This window comes from Pteropus medius, unplaced genomic scaffold (genome assembly GCF_902729225.1).
Source record: "Pteropus medius unplaced genomic scaffold, Ma_sr-lr_union100, whole genome shotgun sequence".
Taxonomy (NCBI): Eukaryota; Metazoa; Chordata; class Mammalia; order Chiroptera; family Pteropodidae; genus Pteropus; species Pteropus medius.
The window spans coordinates 26,077,164-26,086,578 of NW_024352787.1; the positions used below are offsets into that span (position 1 = coordinate 26,077,164).

Consider the following 9,415-nt stretch of genomic DNA (forward strand, 5'->3'; position numbering starts at 1 on the left):
AGCCCTAGGCATGGAAAGCCCCTTGCTGGCCGAGGAGATCAGAGAAGGCTCTTGGATGGAGGGACCTTTGCACTAAGCCCTCAGGGGCAAGGGTGGGAAATCTCTGGATAGATTGTGGGTTCAGGACAGGCATTGTGGGCAGAGGGGGGGAAAGGCTTAGAAGCAAGGAGGGCTGGGGTATACTGGCCAGCACCCCAGTGATGATACCACATGGAGGCTGAGTACAGTCCCCTGCTCTCCCCAGATGAGTGTGGCATCGTGGCCCAGATCTCCGAGCCCTTGGCTGCTGCAGACATCCCTGCCTACTACATCAGTACTTTCAAGTTTGACCACGCACTGGTGAGTGTCCAGCACTGGCCCCGGGGCAGGGAGGCTGGGTTCCAGGGACTCATGTGTTTTGCCACCTCCTGCCCTTTGCAGGTACCAGAAGAAAACATCAATGGGGTCATCAGCGCCCTGAAAGTCAGCCAAGCAGAGAAGCATTAGAAGGGCCTCTTCCACTCCTCCCCATCTGCCCCCCGGCCCCCACCCGAAGATTCTTGCAGTATTTCTCAACAGACTGGAAAATTGGCTCCAGAGCCCCCAAAGAAGAGGCCTAGGAGACACCCCTAGTTGCTGACTCTATCAGGCCTAGCGCTCAAGCCAAGGCCTCCCCATACCCTCATGCCTTTCCGGAGCCCGTAGACCCTCTAGAGAACCTCCTACCCCCACCCCCCCAACCCCTGCTCCAGAAAATGACGTCTGAGGCCCAGGGAGCTTGTGAGCTGACCCACCTCCTCACCCAGCCTCGCCCATAGCTGGGGGCAGATACTGAAGGAAGCTGGTGCCTCCTACAAGACACTGGGGTACCAATTTGCATGTCATCGTGGGGGCGGACTGAGTGGGCCGAGTTCATGGATCCTGGGAAGGCCCCCACGAGGGCGTGAAGCTGGATACTGTAGTTGCTGGTCTCTGGTTCCATCAGCTCAGGGCTGGTTCCCGGAGTGGAGGCCATTGGGCAGCCCATAGGCATATGCTGGTGAGGCTCCAATGGGGCATAGGTGGGGCCCTAAGCCACCCAGAACCTCGCCTGCCAACCATAGGGCCTGTGCCCCAACTCCCAGCAAGACTGCCAAGGGACCCTGTCCAGACCCTCCCCACCACAAGCACTCCTAGGGGTGGGGAGGGGGCGGTTCCCAGGAAACCCACCAGCCTGGGGCACGAGCTCCTATCCCCTCTGCTTTCTCTGGACCCTACTCAGGCAGGTGGAGCCTCGGTTTCCCCCAAGTGGGGGCATCTCCAGCATTCTTGGCCTGGGGTTTCTTTGGTCACCCCCGCCTCTCCAACAGTTGACTAGACCAGCACAGGGCTCCCCCGTCATCCTGCCCCCTCCTTTGCCCCACTTTGGGGGACATGAAAGGCCTCTGCCCCCAACTCACCTGCCCACCCACCCCTCAGTTCAGGGACAATGACATTCATGAGTACTTGACCTGGGAGGCAGCTTATCTGAGCCTTAATAGAGAAAACCGTACCTTGTTTTAGTTTCTTATTTAATGTATTTGTGCTCAGCTGCAGTTGGCAGCAGTTTCAGGAGACAGGGCCTACTGAATTCTGTCAGGGGGCCCAGAGGCCCAGGGTTACTTGGCTGGTGCCCTGTGGCTCCAGGGACAAGGGAAGAGCTTTGGCCCTCTCTTTGAGCAGGACGCTGGGAGCAGAGATCTATTAGAAGATATGGGCCCCTGGGCCACCGTAGACAGGGCTGACCAGCCAGGCCCCACTGATGGGTACCCAGGCAGCCTTGGTTCTATCTGAGCATCAGAGGGGTCTTGAGGGTCACAGGGAGGTAGCCAGCCAGGCTGAGGTGGCTTGTCCCCCTAGAGGCTACCTAGGGAGAATGGGGTAAGCCCCCGTGCCTCCTCTCCAGCTCGGAATGCTTTCTGAGTGTGCAGGACCCGCAGGGCCTGCTGTGGCCCATGCCCTCCCGGTGCTCTCTGCAGCAGCTGACTTGTGCCGTCCCTGTGAAGCTCAGAGCAGAAGAGATGTTTTCTTGATCGGGTGAAGGGCTTGAATGAACCCCCCACCCCCACATCTGAGCTGTGTGGGACCCTCTGCGCCCTGGAAGCCCCCAGATACAGGAGATGTGCATCTGGATCCGTGCAGATGCTCAAGGCCCAAGCACTGATTAGCAACTCACTTTTTTTTTTTTTTAAGTTAATTCATTTTGCACAAAACTCCAAAACAACCAAAACGTGTAACTTGTTCACTGGTTCTAAAATGGGAGTGGCCAAGTGGGCATGGCATCTTTTGAAGCCCTGAGTCCTCTTTCTGCCCTTGGAAGGCCTTGATTTTTTGTGGTGCACCTCTCCAGACCTCTTCCTGTCGGTTCCCCCTAATATGTCACTTTGCTTTTCCTCCCTGTCGAGCAAGCGTGTTGGCTCTGTGACCCCAGAAATGCGTGCTCCCCAGGCCCCTAGGGCATATCTATTGTACACACGTATAAATACCTGTGTTTTATGTTGATATAGATATATACTGTAAATAGCATATATACTTGAGCAATATATATGTTAATATATACTGTGTGGGCACACACGTGTGTGTGCGCGGTACGTGGACACAGACCCCATTGTGTGTGCACGTGTGTGTGGGCCTGAAGGTCTCCACCTGCTGTGTTTGCCGTGCACACGGGCACGTTTGAGCCACCGTATATTTTTAATTCAAGTATATAGGCAATACGATTTTGAGAGAAGCCGGCCGGCTGCCTCATCCCTGACTTGAGGGAAGGGAAAAACAAAACCAGCAGCCCAGGAGCTGAGCTCCAGTCAGGGGGTGTCAAGGGTCCCTCCCTCTCCTCCCCAGTCTCTCTTGAAAGCTGGATTCAGCCCCTTCCCACACCCCTGTTTCCACAGACAAGGTCCCTGACACCCTGGTCGTATTTTAGGTGGTGGCAGAGCAAAGGGAGGAGGAGTTAGAACCTCTTGCTTTTGAACAGAACGCCCCCACCCCAGTTGCTCTGCCCAAAGACCTGGGCCAGCAGAGCAGTCACCTCCAGCTCCACATTTAGGTCTACTCTTCACCTGGCTGCTTTACCTGATTTTTTTTTTTTTTTTTTTTTTTTTGCCTGCAAGCTTAGAAACCTCAGGTTCTTTGCCCAGGTCTCCTGGTGGCTGCCCCATCTAACTGACAAAAGGCATGTGTATGCCCTCAATGTTGTGCCCAGGTAGAAGTTGGGACAGGGGCTCAGCTCTCATCTCCAGCTGCCACCCAGGAAACGCCTCCCTGCATTTTCCCAGTCCCTGTCCTCCTGCTGTGTGAAGAGGCCCACAGAGGCGGGCACATTCCTCAGCCACTGTGAGTGCCTGGGTAGCAGAGTCGGTCATTTGATCTCCACAGCAATTTGGAGGCAAGAGTGAGTGGTCTTCCCAGTGGCCAGCTGCCCTCTGCCATCTGCAGGTTTTCTGGGTGTGGGGTCTCCAGACCACAGGCCCCACTTGGAAGGAGCACATGCTCAGTGGGGCCAACATGGCTGAGACCCATCAGAGAAGTGGCTTGAGGACTCTGACCTGTCAGGGCTGAGGATTTCTTAGCTCTGCCTCCTGGGGATGAAAACTGGGTTTGGGGGCAAGACTTCTGAGAGGCAGGGTGAGCAGGCAGGCCCTGTGTCTTTGCCTCTGTGCCACTCCTTGGGAATAAAAGTTCAAACCATCTTAACGCCAGCTTCACCCCTTGTCCACCCCACCCCCGTACACTACAGAGTGGGGAGAGTGAGGGAGGGCATGCTGCGAACCCCCTTCTCCCTCCCCCAAGTGTAAAACCTGCCTCTTGGTTCCATCCTCAACATGGGCTTCCCTGGTTCCCAGGAAACCCCATTCCCCCTCAGCCCCTAGTCCTGTCAGCAAAGATGGGCATTGCCAGCTTTGTACCTCCCTCTCCCCAGGGGTCTCCAGAGCCCCGAGAGAGGTGCTGCCCATGCCACTGCCCTCAGCCCAGGGCACACGACCAAGCTGGAGAGGTATGCAGACCTCCCCTCCCCAAGATTCGGGGGTTGAGAGCCCCTGAGCACCAGCATTCTCCCCCTCCCACCACCTCCAGGCCTAGTGGGCAGGGAGGGAGCCAGGTGACCCAGAGCTGCCCAGGTGGCTTCCCCCATCAGACAGTATGGCCTCAGGAACCAGTGTGGTCTGAAGATGCATGGTCTGGTGGGGCTTGTCTCTGAGATGACAGAATGCCATGGAGGTCTGAGACCAAGGCTCTGAGGAGCTAGAGAGGGCCAGGGCCCCGTTTAAAGCCAAGGGCACCATTTGCCTGATAATCAAAGATGAACCTGCCCACCCACCACCAGGTCCTCCTGGCTGGCATTTCACGAGCAGACCTTTTAGGAGCCCCACAACCACCCTGGGCCACCTTTCTGAGCCTCTGGATCTAGATGTGGGGACAAGTAGGGCCCTTCCCAACCCCCAGCTAAGAGAGGGGACCTTGGGGAGCTCTCAGGTGACAGCAAAGCACTCCAGCCCTGTTACTGAGAAATTATTGATGCCACCTCCTGAGTGAACTCTGGGTGGAGGTTAGGGAGAAAACACCCCCAATATATCTGTGCCCACCATAAGTCAGGGCTAGGGAGCACCCAGTCACTGCTGTCACGGCCACCGAGAAATGGAGCTGACAGTTGGCCTGAGAAAAGCTTAGGGGAGGAGGATGGAGTCTCAGGCAGTGGAAAGACTGGCTTTTCAGGATTCCTAGCTACTGTGCTAAAGAAGGGGCTAGGCGTGCAGCAGGCAATAACCCTGCATTCAAAGAGGCTGCCTGGGAGGGGAGCCAACCAAGGTGGTGGGGGACGATGGTCACTCAGTGGAGGAAAGACTTGGAAAGAGTGGCCAAGGGTTTTGAGGAGAGTTGAGCCCTGATGTAGCTGGATACCTTTCTTACCATCTCAGAGCCCATTCCAGCATTTTTCTTTCATTTTCAAATTAAAGGAAGCAAAAAGGACAAGCTACTTGCCTCTCATACTCTGCGTAGACTGTGAGAGAAAGTCGCAGGGTGTGCTTTGGCCTTCAACTTTGATATCCTGGCACTCCTATGAAGCCTGTTCTCCTGGGAAGGTAAAGGACAGGAGCTGTTGGCTGAGGCAGCCTGCTGTCTTTGAGGCTGATGGCACCAAGAGTGGCCTGGAGTAGAGGCAGTAGCCTGCAGCCTGGCTCATGGTACCTGTGGACTGCCTGGTGGTAAGGGAGTTTGTGACTCGGTTCAAGGGGAGGGGAGGCTGTGAGTTGGAAGTGCAGGGCGGCCCCTGCCCTGGGAGTCAGCACAGCGTTCTGTGCACACGGATGTAAGAGCACATGTGTGCAGAGTCCAAATCTGAGCCAAGAGACTGGCTCATTCAGTGTTTTGAGGCCTCAGTAGCATTCGCACCCGGAAGCTACATGTGGGGGCGGCAGGCCCTGAATGAGGCCTTTGGCTCTAAGATAGGGATTGGGGCCACCCCAAGGGACTGCCCCGGCCCACTTGACTTTGTTAAAACTGCTCTGTGGTGGGGGCAGAGGTGTCCTTGGCAGCGGTTCTGTCCACACAACCAGCCTGGAGGACTAGAACTGCTGAGCCACCTTCAGAAACAGCTGGTCCTCAAGTCATTGAGGGATAAGCTCTGGGTGCCGGTGCCCCTCACTAGTGAGGCTCCTCCAGGAAGAGCATCCAGCAAAGTCGGAGACCAGGGCTCTGGGGAGGGGAAGATGAAAAACAGGCCAAATTCAGGTCCCAAGACAGAGGCCAAGCTTGATACGTATTCTGTCCACTGCCTCAGTTTACCTTTTCAGGAAATGGTCCAGGAAGAACTGAGCAGGGTTGGCTCCAAAACTGGGGTGGGGGACTCCTAACAAAATCCCAAGCCCTCTTGCTCTATGCCAAAATCATTTCCGTTATCTTGAGATGGGGGTGAGTGGATGTCGGGTATACAGTGGGGCTCCGAGGGACTTTTGCCCTGTCCAGGGCCTCATCTTGGGGAGTCTGGCCCTTACCTGGCATGCCCCAGGTTACCAGCAGAAGCAGTGGCACCTACACCTGTCCCAGGGTCTGGGTGAGGGGCAGAACTGGGCAGCCCTGTACCTGGGCTCCTCATGCTTACTTTCTTTGTTGAAGAAACAAACACAAAACCTTCGAGATTCATGTACTGTATGATGGAGAGAAAAAAATACTTAATGTTCCCCAAAAAAGACAGTATATTTTGTACTTTGTAAAGTGTTAATTAAAATGGAGAAAAAAAATGATGTCGGCTGACAGCTCTCTGATTTTGTGTGGATCTAAAGCTACGTCTCGTTTCCTCTTGCTCCATGCTATAGTCAGGGAGCATAGGCCAGGGGAACGGGAACAAGGCAGCAAAGCCTTCCAGCCCAACATCCAGAATCGGACTTGAAACGGTCCCCAGAGCAAAATGAGCTGTGTTAGTTACCTGATGCTATGGAACAAGTTGTCCCAAAACTTCGTGACTTGAAATGATTCTTTATGCGTTACGGTTTCTGTGAGTCGGGAATTGGGGAGCAGTTTGGGCAGTACTGGCTTAGAGCCCCTCATGAGGCTGCAGTCGTCTGAAGTCTCAGCTGGGACTGGAGGATCCACTTCTGAGGTGGTTCATTCACACAGCTGCTGTTGGCAGGAGGCCTCAGTTCCTCTCCACAGGTCTTCCCAGGGGGCTGTTCCAGTGTCCTCATATTATGGTGCCTGCTTCCCTCAGAGCAAGGGATTCAAGGGCCAGGGCCAAAGCCAAAATGCTTCTTTTCCCCTAGCCTGAGAATCCATGCACCATCACCACCACCGTACTCTATCATCATATAGCCCAGCTGATTTGACACAGGAGACCACACAAGAGGCCAAAGTTGTTGGGGGCCACTTTAGAGACTGGCTTTGACACCCACCATTCCTCCCCAGGCCTCTGGCAGAGATGGACCTGGGGGTCAGGGGGACTGCGGAACAGGACAGGGCCTTGCTGGTGGCAGAGGAGGATTAGTGTCCCTCCCACAAGTGCTCTGGTGTTTGACTCCTGCTGTCTTGGCTGGTGGGCACTGGGACTACCCAGGTAAGAGAGACAGGCCTAAGGCCAGTGGGCCCTGGACTTTGGACACCCTTCCTCCTGCCCCTCTCTGTTGTCTTCCTTGGAGGGCAGGTGTGAGCAGGGCAGGGCTGTGCCCACACTCGACCCCATCAACCCTATCCCCACCCCAGCTCACCCCTGTCCCTCAGAAGTGGCGCTAGAGATGGAAGGGAGTGAAAACGGGGGCTGAAGCACACTCTCACCACCCTAAATACTGTGAAGGCTTTTCTTTCTGGGGTCTGCAGACTAATGTCCCCTCAGTCCCTCAGATACCCCACTGGAACCACAACATCCATGGGGACTCTTGATTGCCCCAAGACTCTCAAGCCAGTTGCAAAGGCCTCCCTTTCCCACTGCTCGTTCACAGTCACTGTCACCCATCCAGTGTCACACCTTGTGCCAGGAGCTGGGGACACGGGTGAATCTACCATGGCCAGACCTGAATTGCTCTAGGAGGCATAAAGACAGAAACGAGCTATTCTAGGACATGCCATGCCAGGCTAGACCACCAGGAGATGCTGTGCCCTGGGGCTGGGGCCAACCACTGCCTGGCAGCAGGGGGAACACCAGGAAGCCAGGACATTAGTGTTGAGCTTGGTAAGAGGGGGATCCAAGCAGAGGGAACAGCAAAGTCGCAGAGGGCCAAGAGAGAACTCTAGCTTAAATGGAAGGATGGGCAAGGGAAGAAATGGACAAGGCTAGCAGGGGAGGTGGAAATGCAAAGTGGGTGCTCAGGCTGGCCAGAGGCCTCACAGGGCATGGAGAGCTGCTGAGCACGTCCATGCAGGAAACCGCTTAGCCTCTGAACGGTGGGTCTGATTTATTGACTATGGCTGATAAAAGGAAGAAAGTAGGATGGCCAGGGCCGGGGTCATGGCCTCAGTTCTCAGGTGAGACGACCCTGGATGGCTCAAGGGCCCAGTGCAGTCAGGGTGGCAGGGGTAGTCGTGGATGTAGAAGATTGGCTGATGTCCAGCTAGCCCTCAGAACCATGAATGTGCCCACCTCCAACAACGGCATAATTCCTGGGAGCAGCTTTGGCTGCTTCTTGGCGAGGTTCTCACCCCAGAGCATATAGGAATCCCCTGCAGTGGAGGGTGGGGGGCACGTGTTACCCATGCCAGGACTCCACCCTGAAAATCTGATTCAACTGGTCTTGCCTTCAATATAATTTTGGAAGCTCTTCTACCAGCTCTCAAAAAGAAACAAAAGAACACAAGGCCACGGAAAGGAAAGAGCATCATTTGTGGTCACTTTGCCCCTCTTGGTTTGGAGAGGGGGGTAGGTGTGGGGTGTCATATGATGGTAAAGAAAGCTAGGAAAAAGAATCTCTCCAAAGGGAATGTGTGGAATGACAGCATGGTCATGGTTGCACTACATAGGCAATATACTCAAAACCACTGAATTGTACACTTTTAAATTTTTTAAAAAAAAAATATGGTAGAAAAAGCAACAGGTGTGGATGTACAGTGTGAAGGACAGCCAAGAAAGAAACGTCAGTTACTCTGACAGCTCTTGACGGTTAAAGAAACTTCCTATAAACAGTGAAGGTTAGCACAGAGAAAGTAAGATGGAGAAAAGCACATGGAGAAGAGTAAGATGGAGAAAAGCACATTACCTTGCAAAGGTTGGTAGTAGAGCTTCTCCTTTAAGATGTTTTCCCAAGAGCTCTACCTGAGCAGAACCAGCGGAAGGTCTGGCAGCCATCAGCTAGACCCATGACCCATCTCTTCACACTGATGAGCCCCAGGCATGGAGAGGGTCCTGATGTGAAGGAGGGAGAAGAGTAGGGAAGCAGGCAGAGAGCCCCTAACAAGACCGCAGGGAACAGCCCAAGTTGTAGTAAGGGAAATAATTATTCAGTGTCTTCGAACTTGTGGATTACAGGATACAAGGTGTCAAACTTATGTGAATGCTCCAATTCCGCTTTTAGGTTTATACCCAAGAAAATTGAAAACATTCATACAAAAACTTGTATGGGAATGTTCCAAGAGATAAAAAGCTAGGCCAACGTAAAACATGTACATGAATGTTTGGGTATTATTCACAGTAGCCCAGAAGTGGAACCAACCAAAATGTCCGTCAACTGATGAAAAAACAAAATGTGGCATATCTAAAAAAAGAAATGAACATCCTCAAACAATCCTATGGTACAGCCAGAATTGAGGAGCCGAGTTAAGGGGTAGAATCTGCCAACACTCCATCATGAACTCCACCTCCTTGGCTGCTCTGTGGGCAGGTGGCTTCATCTTATTTCCTCCACTTTGAACCCAAACTAATCAGAGGCAGCCAGTCCCCAGACACACAAGCTGGAAGGGATGCATCCTTCCCACCACTTTGTCCCCAGCACCTGGG

At 53.9% G+C, this 9,415-nt stretch overlaps 1 protein-coding gene across 1 annotated transcript in view; it reads left to right on the forward strand.

Annotated features, from left to right (window-relative positions):
* The window catches only part of CASTOR2 (cytosolic arginine sensor for mTORC1 subunit 2), a 45,417-nt gene extending 43,231 nt beyond the window's left edge, over nucleotides 1-2,186 (forward strand). The window contains exons 8-9 of the mRNA XM_039849485.1: nucleotides 245-339; nucleotides 421-2,186. Of these exons, the coding sequence (XP_039705419.1) occupies nucleotides 245-339; nucleotides 421-486 (161 nt within the window). The 3' untranslated portion in view covers nucleotides 487-2,186. The remainder of the gene's footprint in view (nucleotides 1-244; nucleotides 340-420) is intronic.
* Nucleotides 2,187-9,415: the final 7,229 nt, after the last annotated feature.